The 21,972-nt window shown below is 41.4% G+C and overlaps 1 protein-coding gene across 1 annotated transcript in view; it reads right to left on the minus strand.

Annotated features, from left to right (window-relative positions):
* Window positions 1–2,291: 2,291 nt before the first annotated feature.
* Window positions 2,292–21,972, minus strand: part of PDCL3 (phosducin like 3) — an 81,936-nt gene continuing 62,255 nt past the window's right edge. The window contains exon 6 of the mRNA XM_085622766.1: window positions 2,292–4,408. Coding sequence (XP_085478892.1) covers window positions 4,263–4,408 — 146 coding nt within the window. The 3' untranslated portion in view covers window positions 2,292–4,262. The remainder of the gene's footprint in view (window positions 4,409–21,972) is intronic.

The raw sequence follows: 21,972 nt of genomic DNA on the forward strand, positions 1-21,972 counted from the left end.
AAAAATTAAATACCGTGGAGTATGGTTTTCCCCAACCATCTCCCAAACTCTTATCCATAATATTAATGCTTTGAAAATTAAAATTCAAAACTTACTCTCCTCTAGATCTCCTCTACATTTGTCCTGGTGGGGCGGATTGGATACCTTCAAAATGATGATTGCTCCCCTCATTTTGTTTCCGATATCTATGTTACCCTTTAAAATTCATAATTATTACTTTAACCAAGTCAACTCTATTTGTACTAAATTTCTCTGGAACAACAAAACTGCGCGTATTGCTTTAACTAAATTGATCAAACCAAAGAATGAATGGGGTGTACAATTTCCTAATTTCAAGTTATACCAAACTGACTTTCTAATTAGACAGATGTGTGCTCTGAACAGACATTACTATGATGATCCAATACCTAGCTGGATAAACTTTGAGCGTTCTCTACTACATGTTTTTTATTTTTATGATATCTGTTTTATGTCCAATTGCCCCTTTATTTCTAGATATCCTATTTTAAAATACTCCCAACACTTACTACATTCACTGTTCACAGATGGTTCTAATTTCTATCAAGCCTTCCTTGCCTCTTCTATCTGGTACAATAAATGTATTAAGTTTTGTCATAAATCCTTCTACTTCAAACTATGGAAAGAAAAGAATATTCGATATGTTCACCAACTCGTATTCCATAACTCGGTTTTACCTTGTAACACATTACAAGAATGCTATGATTTACCATCTTCGTACTTATCTCAATACTCTCAACTAGCACAGGCACTTAAAGCATTTCTTTCAACTAATAACTTTCCTACTAATAGTACTCCATTTATTCCCTAACCCCTTTATATAACATTACTCCTGATTCTAATCCTAAAGCTTCCTTTATATATAAAATTCTATCTACTCCTATCCCTGAAAGACCAATATCCCCCATTGAACTAGCTTGGGAACTAGACATGTCCATCTCCCTTTCATCACAAAAATGGGACACATTGTGAAATAATGTTTTTTCCACCTTTAGAGCCACTAACATTACTTAATCTTTATTTTTTCTTTATAACAGAGCTGTTAGGACTCCAGTATTTTTGCACAAAATGAATCCTCCCTCCTCTCCTCTTAGCTGGTCATGCCTTTCCACCAGTGGTACATTATCTCATTTAATCTTTCACTGTCCCAATGTCCAAAAATGTAGGAATTCCATCTGGGCCAAATGTTCCAAGATTTTTCATGTATGTATCCCCCTATCAATCCAAAATGTGTTTCTTGGTTCTATGTCAATAGATTTTCATGATTCAATATTAAAGTTGAAACTGCTTGATTTTTTTACTGCTCTTGCATTTAAAGTTATTTATTCTTATTTGTGACGAGCATAGAATTTCTACTGTCCCTTCCTCATCTGTATCTCAAAGAATCAAGTCTTATTTATTTTGGTTACCTTTTACTACTTTTCTATCTTCATACTCTTCCTTACACTAACTTTTTACTTGATAATTCCCCTTTCCTCTTTTTTCTCCTTTCTATTCCATTCCTTTATATTTTCTCTTCTCTCTTTTCTATCCCTTTCCCCATTACTATTTTTTATATAAACATTTCTTAATAGTTTAATATTTCAAGAGGTACCCCAATCTTACTTGATTTTAAATCGTTACATAAGGTTGTACTTTAACATGTATTTCTTCCTTATAATGTATTACTGCTCCTTATGTTGTTTCTATTTCTGGTACATGTTTTATTACCTAATAAATTATTTATCAAAAAAAATATATATAGGATAGCTGGGGCACCCACGTTTTCTACCTTCTTGGGCCTTACTTGTTTTATGTGGACACTAGCTCCCAATGCCAATACCATGACATTAAATTCAAAAGGATTCACCCCTTCAGTATTCAAAAACGAACCCCTTGCAGTCGATTGAATTTCACCAGGCACTAGTCAAATTTCAGCACTTACCTGGAAGTCCTCAAGCAGGCCCCAAACCATCCACTTAAAGGCCCTCTGTGATGCAAAAATGTTTGCCTTACCACAATAATACAGAGAATCCATGCATGGATGCACCTAGAGATTATTAATTTCATTCTGTGCATAGTACAACTGGCTGAGTTTTCCTATTACATAGATGTATTGCTAGTGATAGAGCACAGATTACAGGGATGACCAAGGCAGTCATCTACTTCTCACTTGATCTCACTTGGTAACAGTAGGTTCAACCTAGTAGGGGTTAACCTATGGCACACCTAGGAGAATGGAAATTGCTCAAAGTATAAAAGGAGTCAAACTTAATACACTAATGCAGACTGAATCTCTGTATAAAATGTAACCAACTTTATTAAAGTGTGCACACGAAAGTTGTACAGGCGTAGGCATGTGCATATTTATAGAGACTTGTGACATTTACTACAGACTTTCAAGTACAGTTCTGATTTGGACAGACTATGGAATAGCATGCCTGTGAATCTACAGTGAAATGTTTATTGAAAAAGTTAATGAAAATAAATAATTTACATTTTGCATACTTATATTTATTTATGCAAAAGATGGGTGACAATTGTACAATACCAGGCCATTTCTGTACAGGATACAAAAGCATGTGTCACACGTACACAACATGTGTGAATTTGTCTGTCTTACTAAACACAGACACCATAATAACTCTGCTGGTACATTCTGATCATTTCTGCCCGCAGAATGTTTCCTTACGGCAACTAATATGGCAGTAATATTATTGAAAGGATTCTCTTAGGTGAATGTAATCCAGACAACCCCCTATGAGTTGGACTGAAGAACCCTGTATGTGAGAAATGAAATAAAATATTCTTGAAATGGATGGAGTATGACTAAGTAATAGGGTGACTTGACAATGGTAATTTAATTATTGAAACCCAAGATATGATGCACCAACACGAGTTGAAAAACAATATAAGAATCAAGAAATGGTTTTTGTCTTAGTAAATTTTAAAAGTAGAATTAAATAAAACAAGTGTGCCTTGAATGGAACTACAAGAGTTCACGATGCTAAAAAATCATAGATAATTTAAATTCTATTCATACAGTAAACGTTTATGACACAAACATGATTTAATATGGTTTCAACTTTAAGTATTTTGCCATCACTGTGGAATTAAAACATCTCAATTTTTATTGGGTTTCTAAAGGTCATAATAATTCATTAGGAAAGGAATAGACATAGTAAGTAGAGAGCAGGACATTAACTCAATCTGGCCAATGCTCAGTTGGTAGGCTACCCCTAACGGTTTAGGGTTGGCTGCCTGTAGATTTAATGCTGCTTCTCTGCAGGTGATCCCGATTCCCTTTATAAGCATATCTCAATGTAAAAAGACGCTTTCTGCAGCTGTGCTGTGCAGAGCACCTTCTGGACTGCGCATTCTTCTAGCCACCATGTATCCAAAGTCTGACTCCTCAAAAAGCACGAGTAAGCGCATCATAGACATTGCCCATCAAGGACATTGCCCATCAAGGACACTGCGCATCATGGACACTGCGCATCATGGACACCCTTACAGAGGCCTCGAGCCTTCCCAGCTTGCTTCTGGCTGTGGACCAATGAAGCCGCGACACTGGTGTTTAACGTTCCAGCATCTTACATTTGACAATGAAACAACAGTATTCAATTTCTGCGGTCCAGCATCATTTATCACCCCGATCCCCTCCCTCGGGAACCTCCAAACTTCCTGCATTGCTCAAGCATGTTTTCAAGGTGGCTCATCACAATAAACATTCAGAAGCAGCCGTCAAGGCAGTGCTCAGGATTTAAGATTCAAGCATGACCAACGTGAAGTGTGATCCGCTAATTTATCTGTATTTCACTTTTTCAATTTTACATTAGGAGTGCATATACGACTGATGAGGCAACACAAACTATGATGTAAATAAAATCATTCAGTTAAATTCCATCACTCTGTGGCTGCTGAGTGATGCCACAAACAAGTCTCAGTGTCAAGCTCTTGGTAAATGAGATTGGAAATTTGCCATGGGACTGAAGAGGTCATAGAAGCAAATGCTAGTCAGATTATAATTGCTCATTTAAGGGAAAGAATATTTTTCGCTCATTTATATCTTTCCCAACTATTAAGATATTTATAAAGAGGTATGTACAGTAGAGCGGTGTCCATGTCAATCTCGGTTTTGCATTGCAAAAAGTATGTACCATTGCAGCCAATGTATTTGTAAGAAACTGCACATGGTGTTCCATAGTTTTAAAAAACACATTATGCCCAAAGGACAGAGGATGAATGTGAACACAAGTTGATCTTCAATCCTCATCTTCAGAGTCGCTGCCTCGCCTCGTGGGAGCAGAGCAGCGGATCGCAGTCATGAGTTGGTCCTGAATCTGCTTCTTCGGGTTCTCCTCCAGGTCTGTCTTGATCGCACCGGACTCTGCCAGTTTCCACTCAAGTTCTAAGGGCGGCAGAAAAGAAACCGAAAAAATTAGCAAGGCCAGGAAAACACCATGAAAACACAATCCAGTCATGCTGAATTTTCATTTAAATATTTTTCTTAATGAAACACATTTTGGTGGAGCAGTTTCTTTTCAGGTCACAAAAATCTCATAACAAAAAAAGAAGTGGTCAAGAATATTGGGAACGGTACAGATAAATGTTAGAGTTTGGTGGAAGAGTAACATTAAAGACAAATTATAGTGCAACTTTAGGGATTAGTTCAAAAATATAGATATGTGAAAAGGGTGGAACGAATGTGACTCCCCTGTTGCCCAAAGATATTTTTTTCAAAATTGGAGGATATATGGAGTAATTAAGGGTTAAGGAAAAGTGAGGCGAAGATTAAAGTGTAAAGAACAAGAGTGTGAGGTACAGGGATCTCCCGCTTAATAATACAAAAAAATATATCTGTATCCTTCCAAATGTCCAAACAAAATACCCATGCTATTTTTTTTTAACTACTTTAAAATATAGGAGTCCGAAATGAATAATCTGTGATCAACCTGAAGATTATTACTGACCCTAGAGATAATATAAAGACATTATGGCAGTAAAAATATGGGGCCTCTTGGGTCCCTTCCTCCTATGTTTTATCATTTAATGGAAAAAACATACAGATTTCTCAAGCAGATCATTATGTCCACACCCTCCCACTAGCAACTGGTAAAATACACTACATGGTCAGAATTCCAAACAGGGAGAAGATCGCAGTCTGGGATGGATCTCCGGTCCCAGTGCTCACAATCGAACACCTCTCGCGAGCACATAGTCCATACACAGATCCCCCCTTCTCTGGGAGATTCCGGTCCCATGTCGAGTTTAGAACTGACTCCCTGAATCAGTGTTTTCACCTGCCCCTCGAATGATATTTTACCCAACCCTATTGGGTTAATCCCTTTATTCCCATACTCTTTTGGAGTTGTCAGATCCTGGATAGACAGCAGGTTTCGCCCAAACCCACTTCCCAGTCACCTTGGCCATTTTTTCCTACTACATATATTTTATCAGTGTCATGTAATGATTGCAAATCTGGCAAGGATGTAACAATAATTTTGCGAATTGCTCTGCTGCACTTGTGGTTAGGGCTGGAGTAAAATATATATATATATATACACACACACACACACACACACATATATATCTACATACACACATACCTACTAAAATATTCAAAGCCTACTACAATATTCTTGGCAAACTTTGGGTAGTCAGATTCATCTGTTAAGAAGGCACACTGCTTTCGCCTGGGTACTTTTGAAGGTAGAGGAAATGCCAACCAGTTGTACTACTGAGACGAATTGCATTTATCGAGACTAAAAGCCAAACTACGCTAGAGCCGAAACCCTTCTCCTAACTCAAGACAGCCACAGTCAATCATTTTATAAAACCAAGCAAAAGAAACTTATCAACACCAGACCACCTTCCAGCTATACACAAAAAAAGGTTTTAAGAAAAATGCAGTGCTGAAATATCGTGAAACACTGACGTCGAGTCAGAAATGTTGAAAAATAAAGACTTATTTTAACGTTTAGGATTTGCTATGGCAAATGTATCGTGATGAAAAAAGTTTTCTGCGCTGTAAAACACTGCATTACACTTGCTGAAATTTTAAACAAAATGGTAGCTCATGGATCAACACTGCCCTCTTGTGGAATCTGGACATACTGTCCCTCCTCTGCAAACAATGAAAAGTACAACCTGGCAATGCTAATTTACACAAATCATATCCATTTTTAATCTATTTTAAGGCCAAATTTCTCCTGTTTTTATAGGTTTAAGTGGAATATACATTTTCATTTTTTTTAATTGGAGGAGGAACACCTCTCCGTTGCATACGATTTCAAATGTATTGCACTTTTTTTTGTTAATGTATTTATTATTAGAAATATTTATTTGTAGAAACCCGCAGGCATCCCAGCGCTAGCGGAGACAACAGACTGAGAGCAGGAAGTTAATGGGTGGGATTTTGGAAAAAACAAGCTTTCAAAAGCTTACGAAAAACCAGAAGATTAGACTGCGCGTAGATAAAGAGGTAGGGCGTTCCACAATTTGGCAGCGTTATAACAGTAAGAACGACCGCCACTTCTCACCCTTTCAACTCTTGGAATTAAGGCTGGGTAAAGGTTAATCGATCGAAGGCCCTTTCTTCCAAAAGGACTTGAGGACATTTTTTTTGTGTGCAGAGTTTTATATAGCGCGAACTTGACCCGAATCCAATCCAATCAGGTATCAGAGCGCTTTACATAGCACCAGTTACATTGCATTAGGACACACATTCATTCTTTGTTAGGCAGGGGGGATTACGTGATTTGCCCAGAATCACAGGATGTTCAACGTCATTACCGAGACTCGAACCCAGTTCCCCAGGTCCGAGGTCGAGCGCCCTAGCCGTTAGGCCAACTCCTCTCCCCGATTTAATTTTCTTCTTTCCATGAAAGGCAGCCAGTGTAAGGCCTTCAATGCAGGCTTGGCAGATAGGCTGTTAGGGATCTTAAGGAGCATACATGCTGCATAGTTCTGGGAAATTTGCAACTTCGTTGTGGTTGCCGAGGGGCTCCTAAATACAGGGCGTTTCCGTAGTCCAGACGAGAGAGGATCCCCTCTAAAGGATATTAAAATATGGGGAGTCACCATTTCCTCCTCCTCTTAATTAACCTCGGAACGGTGATGTTAAATATTTTCAAGTAGTGCAAAAGGATTTTTTTTTTCACATTTATGAATATTGTGTAAACAGTATAAAAAATCCTAATCCTTTATTTTTGGACGCTATATTACTTCACCTATTAATTTCAACACATTAATTTTTAAATCTACATTTTTGGAGGACATGCTTTTAAGGTTCCATCCCTCAAGAATGTTAAATAAATTAGGATGAATGGAAAAAAATGTGTATGAATGGATGCTTGTGTTCTAGTACAGAAGACATGATAGAGCACTTGAGACTCGACTGTACCTTTTGCGATGGAGGCGAGAAAGATTTGCATATGTTTAGTCCTCATATGTGCCTGCACAGATAAAAATAACGTGGAACGGCCAAAAGTAATTACCAATGGTTTAGAATGATTCAAGCATTTGAAGCAACCGTTTGTCTGCTGGCTTTTTAAAACCAGGATTGTTTGCTTACCCCTAGAAAGATTTGATCACACACACAAAAAGAAGAAAATGAGATCTACATCTCCTTTTCCCAAAAAATGTGATAAATGGTAAACAACGTATTTTGTGAAAATGCTAAAGTTAAACCCCAATTTTTTGTGAAATGTAAGCATGGGTATGTGTGAGTAACCAACCCTAATATCAAGAAATGGAAGCAGCTGAATTCCTACCGATCACGGACGCACCTGCGCTTTTGACAAAAGGTGAAGCAAGAGTAAACACCAGTGTCAAAGTCAACAGATTTGGTTACAGATGACTAAAAGGATGCATAGGATTAAGGAAATGCCTCTTTTTGTATGGTCACACCAGGTTTTTGGACTGATACTGCTGGTCTCTCAACTCTGAGAGAGCACAGAGGTCTCTAACCAGACCTCAGTGCCTGCACCCGCACCCTTAAACTAATATGTCAAACTGGCTTTTACCTAATTGGCTGAGCTAACTTACCTGTACGTTCCTAACAAATGGTCCCAAGGCATCCAGGGAATGCAAATTAGAGCCCCCCCAAAGGATTTCAGCACCGGTTGTGCCACCATGGGTGAGACACAAGTAAAACGAGACTCACAGCCTGCCATTTGCAGATTGGAAGAGCAGTTTTAGCTTTTGGCCTGACTTTGCCCTTTAAGGCAATGGCAAAGCCAGACTTCCCCCAGGTGTTTGTATAAGTCACCCCTACAGAAGGCCTATCGAGTCCTAAGGCAGAGTGTGACATATTCCACAAGTAGAACATGTAACTTTACATGTTTTGACAGTAAAAATGTGGAGCGGTCATTTTTAACTGTGAAAAAGCTTGGTTGCCCAATTGGCGAGTTCAGAGTTACACGCTGACCCCTCAGCTGTGATAAAGCTGGAACGGTGTGACCAAGATACCAAACAATTTATTACATTAAGCCACACTCGATTCTCAGGCCGAAATTAATGTAACAAGTTGCAGTGCGCAACTTTAATAAAGTTGGCACTTTGCTGCCTTTAGTCCCCTGTGCCCATACTGGCTGCACACTGGGTTCTGACGCAGAGATAGCTTTCTGCCCTCCTGGGAAAACGTGCTAACAACTCTCAGGAATCCATTCTATAGGGTCCTGCCCTGGAAGGAGGCGTCACCTCCCTCTTGCAGGAAACCCCACTGGTGTTGGCCCAAAAGGCGAGCTTCAAAGGAGAAGCCACCTTTGAAGGATAAATTGGCTAACACTTGGGAGCGGGGCTACGCCATTGTTCAGGCAGACCTTCTGGCACTTGGGACAGGAGAGGGGAAACTAGTAGCCAAACCTGTTTCCCAGTGGTGTGTAGCCGCGTTGGTAGTCACACCTCTGGGGTGGGCTAGGGAGCGCCACTCACCAGGAGAGGTGTCCTGCCATATTCAAAGTGGACCCTGGGATGCCCAGATGCCACACTTTGCAGTAAGTGGTCATCAGGTGGGAGAGAACCTGGTAGCCCATTGGCAAATTGACTGATTTGCCATACCCATGCTCCCATAACGCAGACAGGATCACTCTTTACCCACTCAGAAGCCTAATTTGTCGCTAACACCACCGATCTTTATTGCTGTGTGATCCTTTACTCTCTGATCAACATAACACACTGTAGTGTTCTCGCTCCGTCTGGTTATACTACATCAACCCGTACAAACTATCTTATCACTGTTTGGAACCTATTGCACGTCTTGTAAAAAGATCTGATACCCTCTGGTCTAGCTAGCCCTATGTAAAACTCTCAAAAAAAAAAAAAACTGCATCCTGTCCAAGGGAATTTCTGAGCATAAGTTGGGCACCCCTGCCATCCTGAAGTCAGATCTCGACTGGACTGGAATGAGAGCCGAAGTGGGACTGCCCTGCTGCACTATGGAATAGGCAAAGAGGCTGCGCCGGCATGACCTGTTAAACCTGGTGGCTAGCAAAGGAGAGAGACTGTCCCAGCAGTGTCCTGCTAGAGAAGTCATCTCCAGAGCCCAGCCAAGAGACCCCAAAGGTCAGTAAGCTGCCCTCCTGTTCACAGCACAGGGACACAACAGCTGAGAAGCCTGCTGGGGCAAGGTGGTAACCTAAAGTCGTCAACCGACCACTATGCAGCATGCAGCACCTGGGATCTGGACCAGACGCACAGAGTTGCACCTGAGTTCGTTGAGGCCAAAAGTGTCATTGAAGTGCAGCTGGAACCTTCAGAGGACGAGAAATCGACCTGGGAAAGATTGGCCTGTGACCACGATACTGGGCGACTGGTAGTCCAGTGGCAACTGGACTTCTGCCAGCAACGAGTGGACTTTGAGGGATGTCGTCCCCGTGGCCAGGACCACTTTACCCCTTTCTGGTCTGAGGAGTAGTCGCAGGAAGACCCCAGTCTACTGCATCACATTCACAGAAACCGTTGAGCATCTTCAGGATCATTCATCTCTTGCATCAGGACCACTTCCATAAGAAAGCCCTGCAAAGGATAAAAGTGCCTGAAACTGCACAAAGACTGCTTCACCTGCTGAGGTAAGTGTTTCTGAGAAACTTGTTATCCACCTCACCTGACTGGCTCCCTGAATGAGTTGGTCACCTAAAGTGTCTCAAAGTGACTGCCTTAGAACTTGCCAAACTTTTTAGTGCACACATTTTTAAGTGCCAAATAGTTTTAATTTGCCAGTGCTTGTTTGCGGTCGTGTGAAATACTTTGATTTACTCTACCTTCTTTGATTTACTATACGTTGTGAATTCTGTATCCCCGGATCCTCCAGGGAATCTTTATCATTGTGGTGTCTACGAATACATAAAAATACCATCTATTTTTAGAAATTGGTGTCATATTTCTTTGGTGTCAGATTTATTCTTCAATTGTTTTGGTGCTGGTTAAATGCTTTACCCTCCTTTGTGTACGCCTTGCTGCTCAGAGCTACAGCTACCCAGGGTTTGACAAACAAAACCTAAGGGCCCTAAAAGGGATTGGTAAGTATATTGCACAGTGAGGTTGCACAACCACACCATATAATACAACCCATTTCCTCACAATAGGTAATTGCAAGATTGGATTACACGGTGAATGAGTGTATGTTTGCATTACGTCTGCATTATGCCGTTGTAAGAATTACACTGGAGAAGGCACAAGTATGCCAAGAATGCTGACAAGTGTGCATTTTAAGTTTGTCCTTTCATCCAGGAATCATTGTTTAAGGCTTTCTACATTAATGGAATAGTATACAAGTTTCATGAATTTTTTCAATGCACATTTTGTGTAAGTGTACATTTTTATCGCACTGATAAAATAACATAATAAATACATTAAAAATGATAGTCCAAGGAGAGTGACTTGGTATGATAATGCTTGGGTTAGATTTAAAAAAACAGTTTAACTTCAGTTTCTTCGCGGTAAGTGTGTTTAGGTTCTTCACAGGACTTGGACACCAGTGGCCAGGTCTAAATTGGGGTGGATGGTGAGCAAAAGAATGATGGATTTAACCCAGATCTCTTGACTGGGGGTGAATGTTTTGATTTGTTCTGTATTTCGTCCATCAATTGTGTGTCTTTTGCTTCCTTGCCCTAAATGCGCCGGGTGTGCCCAGACGTGGATCCCGAGATCACTGTGCCACTGGATTCAAGTTATTCTGGCTTATGAGGGGTGAACCCCCGAAACCGGTCCTAGGATGATTGTTTCCGGTCCAGGAAGGACCTGGCTTGGCAGTTCGGGCTGGACTGTTCCCATGAGGCACTGGGTCAAGACTGCTTTGCATATGGCCAAGTCTAAACTGGGGTGGCATGGTGAACAAAAGAATGATGGATTTTACCCAGATCTCTTGACTGGGGATGAATGTTTTGATTTGTTCTGCATTTCGCCCATCAATTGTGTGTCTTTTGCTTCCTTGATCTAAATGCGCCGGGTGTGCCCAGACGTGGATCCCAAGCTCACTGTGCCACTGGATTCAAGTTATTCTGGCTTATGAGGGGTGAACCCCCGAAACCGGTCCTAGGATGCTTGTTTCCGAACCAGGGAGGACCTGGCTTGGCAGTTCGGGATGGACTGTTCCCATAAGGCACAGGGTCAAGACTGCTTTGCATATGGCCAAGTCTAAACTGGGGTGGCATGGTGAACAAAAGAATGATGGATTTAACCCAGATCTCTTCACTGGGGCGAATGTTTTGATTTGTTCTGCATTTCGTCCATCAATTGTGTCTCTTTTGGAGCCTAGGGTGGCCGAACTTTAAAACAGCATTCACAGCCGCCTGCCAAGGGTCGCTAGGGAACCAGACCCCAACACAGGGAGACGGAAGTGCCTCGAGACCCTCACAGGTGAAGCAGCTGCGCGCTAGAAATCCTGAAAAGATGTGAGGAGAAGCAGGGCTTGCGCTGGATCATTTGACGCTCGAGTTTGAGGTGCGTGGCCTAATGTTTCTGGATCTGGTAAACGTTCCAACAAGTGCTGCTTCTTAGGGGATGCAGGGGAAGTGATGATTTCACATACCATGATCGGTGTGGTTGAAGGGTAACTTGAGATGATTTTCAAACCATCACACCATAGGGAGAAAGAAGACAGACACCAACTTACACAAACAAAATGCACAAAGCATTCTCATGGACCGCTCTTGCAGGCAGCTGCTCCCCATGTAACGCAAACGCTAGCATTCTGTAGAGCTGGGAATAGGACGGGTGGGACCTAAACCTCCCCCATGTCTTGATCATGAACTGCATCAAAAGACACCCTCCCTCTTAAAATGGAATCACTATATAGTGGATAGGACTGTAGAAATAGAAAAGGGCAACTAAGGAAAAAAAACGTCTGGTAACGTAGCAGCCATTTTGTAAGGTTAAGTCTCATTTACTCACTAAACAGTGCTTTAAATGAGAAGGTACTGTCAGGTACGGAGTATCTACAGTTCTTCAATTTTTAAAAGAAGAGTACATATACTTCTCCACAGAGGTCCAATACTTTTAATAGGAGAGTACAGGCACTTCTAAGCAATAAACAGGTTCTGTCGGATAGTAAGTACCTACATTTTATATGTCTATTACAAACACTGTCTGAAAGGCAGCAAACATGTCCACCATTTAAAGGATATAGGTACACAATCAGTCACCCATCAGAAAATACATTTTGTTGCACAATACTTTTAACTGTTATTATAAGGACGCACACAAAATTATTTTTTCTTATTAAGTGAAACAGGCTAATGTGCAATGGTTCTGCATCTTGCTGCATCTTGCTGTCAGCTCCAAACCCTGGGTCATGGAGATCGTACCCAAGAAGAAGTGGTAGAAGGAGCTGACAGGCAGATGTACCTATCCCAGGGAGATGGGCCAACACTGCTATAGTGCACCCTGCTGCCTGCCATACACCTCACTTCACACAGTGATCACACTTGAGGCAGTTATAACCAGGAAGAACCAGTAGGGCCAGGGCTGAAAGGTGTGACAAGGTACACCTACCTCGAGGGAGACGCTGCCGTGCCACTTTAGGGACAACAAAAGTTGGCATAAAGTAAACAAAATAAAAAAGTGACTAGAAACAACTTTAACAAGCATTGGTAATGCCAATAGGTCTGGCTTTAAAGTAATGTTCTGTGGTAATGTGAAGCATTCAAGTAAATAGCATGGGAATGGATATGTGTATATATATGGAAGCTTAGAGCTACAGAATGATGTTGGTGTAGGTTAAATGGTCAAGCCACACCTTAACATCCATGTAGGTTAGTGACTGCCCTCCTCTCATCTGTGCTGCTGCCAGGGCTAAGTCAAAGCCTCTCTCTAGTGATGCTCTCATAATTGTCTGGCGACAGCAGTGCAGTCAAGCCAGACCATAAAAATACCAGTACATGCACAGATGGGGTGTGAAATTTATGGGAGTGGGTGGTGCCACACCATGTGGCTCATATGGCCTGACCTGATGAATGTGGATACCAGTGGTCTTTCATACCGGAAGCACAGGGCTAGAGAGGCACCAGCAGTTGTCATGTGTGCATGACCTTGCCAGCACCAATGTCTTTCAGCTTTTGTGCAACCAGCTGCTACACAAAAATAAAAAAGCACGAAATAGCCAGGTTAATAGACCCCAACCACCCATGCAAAACTGTAACAGTTCATTTTAATTTGAGCAAAATGGCTAAATATTTATCTGGAAAATTCAGGCTAGTTTGCACCAAAACAACTTGTAAGGACACATTGTACTGAAGTTATAGGAAGGTGGAGACTCTTCAAGATGGCTTCTTGATTCCCCAAATAGTTCCTGCTAGGTGCTGCTGTCCCTGAAGACAAAGCAAGACGGCTTTCCTGTCCCTCTCAAAATAATTGAGGTCCCTTTCCATGGTGCACCAAAAAAAAAAAATCTAAGCGTGCTTCTGCGTAACATGCTTTCCTCACCCCTGGATGTGCCAAATTGTGCATAATGAACCAATTGGCTCCCTTAGGTGAGGGGGAGACTGAATAAGAAAGGCAGATTGGAGCGGAGCATGTTCCAGGCGAGATGACCCCTCTCCCATTCCCAAATTTTGGTTCTCAATGTAAAGGATGAGTTCACACACATCTGATGGTTAAATCCTTGTTGTAACAGTACCACTAATACATTGGTGTACTGGACTATATCTCCATGCGGTGTTACAACCAACCAGAACTCCTACACCAAGGAAAACAGGAACAGCCCATGCACACCAGCGGTCACTTAATTAGGGCTAATGTGGTTTTAAGCTAGTTACAAGGGCAGGCAACGGTGCAAATCAAATTAACGTTGGTGCTATACTTTGGTGGATTTCCAGCTTCTCGCTCTTTTTCATGGGACCAGTGGTGAGGTTAAGCATGTCTACTTTGCCCTGCATCGATGAGCGAACAGTGTAGACATCTGGTTTCAAAGTCCTAAACCGTTTTAAATCACATTTCAAATGCAGGGTTCAAGTTGTAATTGTTAATTTGAAGGTAACACTGGTGTTATTTTACAAGCCCACTCCCAGTTTGATTGCAGTTCAGTAGTGGAAATGTCTTTGGTTGACAAATGAGTTGTCAAGAGAAGAGCTGTAAATGACAAACCACAATTATCACATCAATTCAATATCCACAAAGGCTCCGTCACTGACAATCTATGATTCAAAAAGTAGTGAGTGGGCTGGTCTGGGATGCAAATCATTCTCTTTCTGATGTCCTACGTTGTGGAACACCAGCTTCACCGCTGGAAGACAGAACAACGCAATCAGATGGCCAGTCCTGTATTAATGTACTTGAAGCCTGCTAGGTGCGCTGCTAAAGGGTAGCTGTCGGTACAAAAGGGGGTGGTGATGGACGGAGCATCAGAACCAATCAAACACTCACACCCAGTCAACAGATCTGGGTTTGATCCATCACCGTTCTTTAGCCCACTCTGCCACCCCAGTTCAGACATGGCCATATGCAAATCAGTCTGACCCTGTGCCTCATGGGAACAGTCCAGCCCGAACTGCCAAGCCATGCCTTCCCTGGACCGGAAACAAGCTTCCTAGGACCGGTTTCTGGCATTCCAGCCGTCTTCAGCCAGGCTTGCTTGAATCCAGTGGCAAAGTGAGCAAGGGACTCACGTCTGAGCACACCCTGCCAACTTATGGCGAACAAAGCGGTACAAAAGGGGGTGGTGATGGATGGAGCATCAGAACCAATCAAACACTCACACCCAGTCAACAGATCTGGGTTTGATCCATCACCGTTCTTTAGTTGGAGGGAACTTCAACGTTGATGCAAATCAAAATGTGGAAGTGTGGCCTCTAAAACCATGTGTTGTAGCCCACTAAGAATGATAAGGTGGAGAATTGAGAGAATGAGTTGGCTGGGAGACTGACATAATAAAAAGTATTCACCTTTTATTCCTGTCTATGCCTTTTTTCCACACTTTAGTAACTAGAATCATACGACTCCTTACAGTACCTCTGGTACTGCATCTAAATGCATCAGTGCGCGTGGCATGCTGATGAGGTATCAGAAGATCATGTGTGGCTGGCCTTCAGTCTGTCAGGCCTGTTTGATAATGAATATACATCTATGTTACATAGCAATCTGTATAAAGAACGTTTACTTCATCCTGTTGGGGACAGCTCTGTGCAAAGTACCTAGGATATGTCATCAGCATTGGTATTTCTATCATTTGTAAGGTCGGAAGTGTTTCAGAGCCTTCATCGAGTGAATTTCCACTGTGGAGACTCAGAGTCTGGTCTGGGCACATCTAGGTGACCACGCAGGCTGAAAAGGAATTAGGCTCCCAGACACATGGAAGAAATGGCACTGCAGTACAAACTTCATCAGGTCTCCTGTTGAGATCAGTGCGACTAATAGAGAGACTACATCTACAGTGGGTCACTACCAAGTACACAGGTGCGGCAAGAAATGGAGCAAAACAGAGCTCTAGAAAAGTGAACATTATAGGGGGAGATTTCTGCCATGAACAAATCATCCTTATTGGCAGGGATATGGAGGACATTAGACATTTGGCAAGCCCCAAGGTGTAAATACCATACACATGTTGACCATTCACCACTACCAAGAGAAGGCGTATACAGCAAGAAGGGCAAGAGCTGAAATTACAGACAAAAAATTTGTGGACATCAGTACTCCTTAATAAAAAAAAAAACATTTATGAAAAAAAAAAAACTTACTTCACTTGAAAACTCAATCATTTTTCTAGTAAAAACAAGGGCAAGACTAAATTGAAAGGCCAGCATGTAGACTTATTATTTCTGAAACCATGCCAAGAGGAACACGTCTGAAGAGAAATCTACTGCACAAATTAAAGCTGCATTAAGCCTCCTTCCTCAGTGCTAAATCTAATTTTGGTCAGGCTGTGAAAAGTAATAAGAGCACATCTTGTTCTGGGATAACTGTCGCCATTCCACACTTAAAATAATGGATACAAAAGTACAAGGTGTATAATAGCTAAGTGGGCGCCAGATGTCAAAACTACCACAAACAGGCATGAAGCGCTCAAGAGCCACCACCAGGTAACTGCAAATCAGCTCCTTCAAATGTCATAATGGAGGCCTGGTGAGCAGTATGCTATTACTAGTTACTGGTGTAATTTCAAATTAATTGAACACTGCACCGGAATAGCAGCCGTTCTTCAATGGGGAAAAAAGGAACTGTAATTCATCCCTATTGCATTATAAGACAAATTCACTTGAAAAGGTGCACTTTTATGTAAAGTATACCATGCCTAAAATTATAGCTTATCAAAAGGAATAGAACATTAAAAGTACTTTAGACTGGTGTTGGAAGACCCATCTAGCGCAGGCTGCAAAATTACAACTGTATCCCCCTTGAAGCTGGATCGATCTCCTATACAGATTCAGAAACCACTCTGTTCCTTCTATGAGGATCTCCGGAGGGTTACCAATTGATTCAAGTGAGAATCTCAGGTGGATGGTTCTACATGTCTGGCAATATACAACAAATCAAAAAACAAATTGAATTCTTCTAGTTAGATAACATTTGCTGATGGTCACAAAAAAGGATTCCAACCTTATTGATGAACTGTTGTTATATTATCAAATGTATTTCTACAGCACAATCAGTCAGTGGGGTGGTGCAACAGCACCACTGAAACAGAAAGAGTCCTTACCAAGGAAAAAAAAGACAGACACTCTGGTGGAACAACAAAGCTGATCGAAGAACTGCTGTCTAGGCTTTGAACAATCAGTGTTTTCTTTGTTTGACAGAGAACGAGAGGCAAGTTCCACAGTCCAGAACCCTCCGCTGTTTTACGGACGCGGTGAACAACCAGTGAGTATGATATTGTAGATTACAAAATATGAGAAGAGCAGAAGTGGTGGGAATTGCAGAGATTGGAGAGGAAACAAGTTGCCAGTGGATGAAGCAGAGTCTAGGCAAGTACTAGTTTATAATGAAGTGTATTGTTAGTCGTTAGGGTGGATCCAAGGTACTAGAGGCATACTGCATATTACCATGTTTGGTCATGGTCTCAATTTGTGAGGTGCAGGACATGTTATAGGGGGGAACTGGCTCAAGCAAGGAAGGTCTGGGAGGGCACTTTGTGAGACAATATGCACAAAGCATTGACAGTTAAGGACAATAAGTCCTTTTGGAAAATAGACTCTGTATGTGCCAATGATCCCACCAAAAATCTGGAATACTGTTTCCAACCACAGGAGTTTGTAGACCATTTTAGTAGGCTATATTTCTTTGTAATGGGACAGGACAGTGAAGCTCTATTGATCGTGTCTGAATTAAACAATCAAAGTGATCTAGAATTTGGACTTAGTGAAACCTTAGCAGCCATCAATTCTTGTTTTGTGTCTAGAGCTCCGGGGTCTGATAGGCTTCGTAACGATCTGCATAACGCCCAGAAGGGTGAGTGTAATACATTAACCTTTTATCCAGTGCAATTTTTTCTGGTATGGAGATTCCCCTAATCGTGGAAAATAGCGGAGATTATCCCAATCTTTAAGGGGGATCAGAGTAACCACAGGAATTACAGGCCCAACAGTTTGATTGACTCCCTTCAAAAAATATTTCGTAAACAGATGCTTGTTCACCTACAGGACTGGATCCAGGAGAAGGAGAATGAAGTGTTGTCTGCCTTCTAGGTGGGTTTCCGAAGTAATGGCAGCACTATCGACCAGGTCTTGCTATTTATCTGTATCTTTTGCAAAGCGTCAGTTTTCAAAGGGGCAAACTGTATGTTACCTCTGTTGATTTACATGCTGCCTTTGATTTCTTTCCCATGGGGTAAACTTTGGAGAGTCCTTGAAGCACTGGGCATTCCTGCAAATCTATTTGATATTCTACTGCGGCTACACTTGGAAAATCTTGCCCAAGTTAGTTGGGGAGAAAATGGGCAACTTACTGAGCCCATTTGGGTCAACTATGGAACGAGGCAGGAGGGATGTGTTCTTGCCCTCAACCTATTTTCACTGTACAGTAACAGGGTGGTGGGTTACTCGAACATGGATGGTTGTGATGCAATAAAAGTTGGAGGGAGGAGGGTGCCTGCCCTCCTTCTTTGTGGACAACATCCTCTTGTTCTCAAAGTCAGCCCAGGGAATACGATAGCTGTTAAATAACTTTAATACTTTTTGTGTTGATCAGGGGTTGGAGCCAAGACAAAGTTTATGATTTTCTGTCATACTAAACCGAAGACCAACAAGAGAAACATGTATGTGGGTAACTGTCCCATTGATCTGGATTAAACTTTGACTTTTTACGTGAAGACTATCCCAGCGCCTAAATTGGACCCCTCAACTTGAAGAAACACACACTTTATTAATCCAGCAGGCAGCAAACATAGTCAAGATTCATAGACAGAAAATATCCAGGAGGGAGGCACCGGTCATAGAGAACTATTTTGTTATGGCGTCATGTACAGGGCAGAGATGTGTGTGGGGGGGTGGGGGGTGCTTATACCAATACATTGCCAACGATCGAACACATGTTCATCAGATCCCTTTTGGGCCTTCCAGTGAGCACACCTGGATTTGGCACTAAGGAAGAATTCCCCAACAATTGAATGTAGAGTTTAGACCTATTGGAACCGATTATGGACCTCACCAGCTCCTTAGTCACATCGGGTAGGCTAAAGAGATCTCATGGTTCCCACGTGTGTCGCTAATATTCTACGGCTGAGGACAATACAAGCCCTATTAGAGAGATCAAACTTGGAGAACCATTGGGGATCCCCAGAGGAGATGAGCTCAATCCCTAGAGCTAGGTTAAAAGGGATTTACTGGGAGTTCACAGTTGCAGAGACTGTGACTAGGTGCAAGGGATCGCTTACAATGGAATTTAAAGATATTAAACCTTGCCCTCAGGTATAGCACCCTTCCGACCAGTTTTGAAGAAATGGGCAGTGGATGGTTCAGATTGTGATCTTTGTCCCGTATGTTAAGGAGAGCCAGAATCACTGATCCACATCTTATTTTTTTGCTGGCTTTACTGCAGCCTACATGCAAAGTGGATAATTCCCGTCTGCAGGAACATGGGTAATAGGTGGGATCCTCAAGCCTTTATATCCTTAGTGATGATACTAGTACAGTAGTGGTCTTCTCCATCGCTGAATACTTGATGTCAGTTTGGATCAGGCGATGCAAGTGTATTCAAGGTAATTAATTAACTGTTGCACTTATGTATAAAGTTGAGTTGCCCCTGTAATCTATGTTCCCCAGTGGATGAATAGAACACAGACAATGATCCGGGTATAGCTTTATTATCCGATTTTCCGTTTGCACACTGATGAACATATGCTGGAATTGCAAGGCTAGTTTGTTAGCACAGAGACCATTTTTATATACTGCTATTGCACTTTACTGATCCTTGTACAGCTTGCAAGAAATAATTATGAGTTCCTTTTAAAAAAGTGGTCCTTCTAGTAGAACTATTTTAAGTCTGCCCCCTGCTGCTAAAATCACTTTTATTTCAATCTTTTATGGGATTGCCTGCGAGCTCTCTTTGTTGTATTTTATGTGGGTTTTATTCCATTTATAATGTTGCATGTATTTTTAAGAGACACATTTATGAATGTTGTACTTTTATAATTCTGGTGATCGAAATAAAGTTTATGATGAGGAGTTGACGTGTTTTTGGAACTCTGAAGTAAGAAGTCCATGAGAGAGGTGAATTAAAACACAATCATAAAAATCCACAGAATGATGAATCTTTTAAGTGTGGACTACTTCATATTAGTTTAATTTCCTACAATTTGCAAGTGGAAGACCTTATTTTTGTGTAAGTTAGATTGCTCCCTGAAACAGTATTTGAGGTGTACTTTCACAACACGTCGATCAGAAGAAAACCTGTACTTCCACAGCAAAGGAAGTTCCTCAAATTCATAAACTGCTATTATCTTTCCTACATACAAATACTGTTTTTCTAATTTTACAGAACATAAATTAGGAACAGAGCCCTGTAAACTTACATGTTTAACACCATTTTTCAGTGGCATCCATAATACTTGGCACTAACATAGCAATTTAGTGAACTCTCATCTTCATTTTGCTAATCCTTCTGAAATCATTGTTTTTCAGCAGCTTTTTTAATGAAGTTGAAAATATTTCCTTTTTAACTTTTGGGTGTCTGTTTTTCGGATTTTCTCATCCTATTTTGAGAGGCATGATTCTGTCTTTCCTGGTCTGCATTCAGATGGGCATTCTCGATTGGTCTGACTAACACTCCAACATGACACTGATGATTACAGGCAGAGTGGAGGACTGGAGGTAGAACCCCAATAGAACAGAAAATTAAGGTTGTGGTTACACTTCAAAAGGGGGGCTCACAGCACAAAGACCAAAATACACGGATATTACAAGACCATCAGCCTTGACGAGCTCAAAAATAGGACCATGAATGGAGTGGATGGTGGTGGAGAGCTCCTTCAGGACCCCATCTAAAAAAAGGGTTCAACCTGCCTCAAATATACCAATCTACAAGCTTGAAGGTAAAGCCCCAGACACATATGCAGATCCAGAAAGCTTCAAGTTAGAGGTTCTGACTCACAGGAGCAACTTTCCAGTGTAGATCCTGCGATTTTTGCTGAATGATGTAGGCCTGTACTCTCTGAAAGCATATTCCTATACGCAAGAGGTCCCATCTCCCTGGGGGTAAAAGTTGTGCCACCAGCTGGGAGTTACTTCTGGATTAATGACTGCAGGGCACAAGCACACATTGAAGACACTGCAAAAGGTAACAACAACAGGAAACAGCCAGGAATTGTTAAACAAGAGGTTTGAGCTTGTGTAGTGCCTTCTGCAAGTCTTGCAGTCTTGGTAGTGGGGGAGAGGGAAATTATACTAAGAACATGGAATATAGAATTACAAAGCTTTTACAATGAGCAATATATTTAGGTTTGCTTTCTCTTTAAGACAAACATAAAAAAAAGCTCCCAATATTTTGCACAGGGACTAACAGACTCACACCTCTACGTTTTCAACCACTGCCTTAAGAATATGTTCATATCAGTGAGATCATCAGTCAGATGCACAAAAAGGGGCTAAACCTGTGCTGTCGCCCGATCTAAAGAGGTAGTTTTAGGTGACACATATATTCATGTAGGTAAATTTCTAGCTTCAAAGAAGGCAGATGTTACATAAAGTGATACCCATTGTCTGTAAACAAAAACTATTGTAAATTATATATCTGGTTAAAATTGCTCCCATCAAGATTTAACTCCAACGTGCAGAAGTAAGGGGTGAGGGGTAAAACCTTTAGTGTTCATTTCTGCTTAAGTGTTAGAGATGAAGAAGACTCTGAAACAAAATTACAAAATGAAAAGCATAAGGACTTTAGAAGTACCCAGTTACTAACTACATGGGCTAGGTTTAAACTGGTGCTTGCGATATTAAGTACTTATTTCTTACCCAAGAACAAGGTACATTTGTTTTTCTTTACTCACATTTTTGGTAAGCACCCGTGAAGAGGCCTGAAAGGTCTCCCTTATTTTGTTTCTCTACA

The sequence above is a fragment of the Triturus cristatus genome, chromosome 8 (genome assembly GCF_964204655.1).
Source record: "Triturus cristatus chromosome 8, aTriCri1.1, whole genome shotgun sequence".
NCBI lineage: Eukaryota > Metazoa > Chordata > Amphibia > Caudata > Salamandridae > Triturus > Triturus cristatus.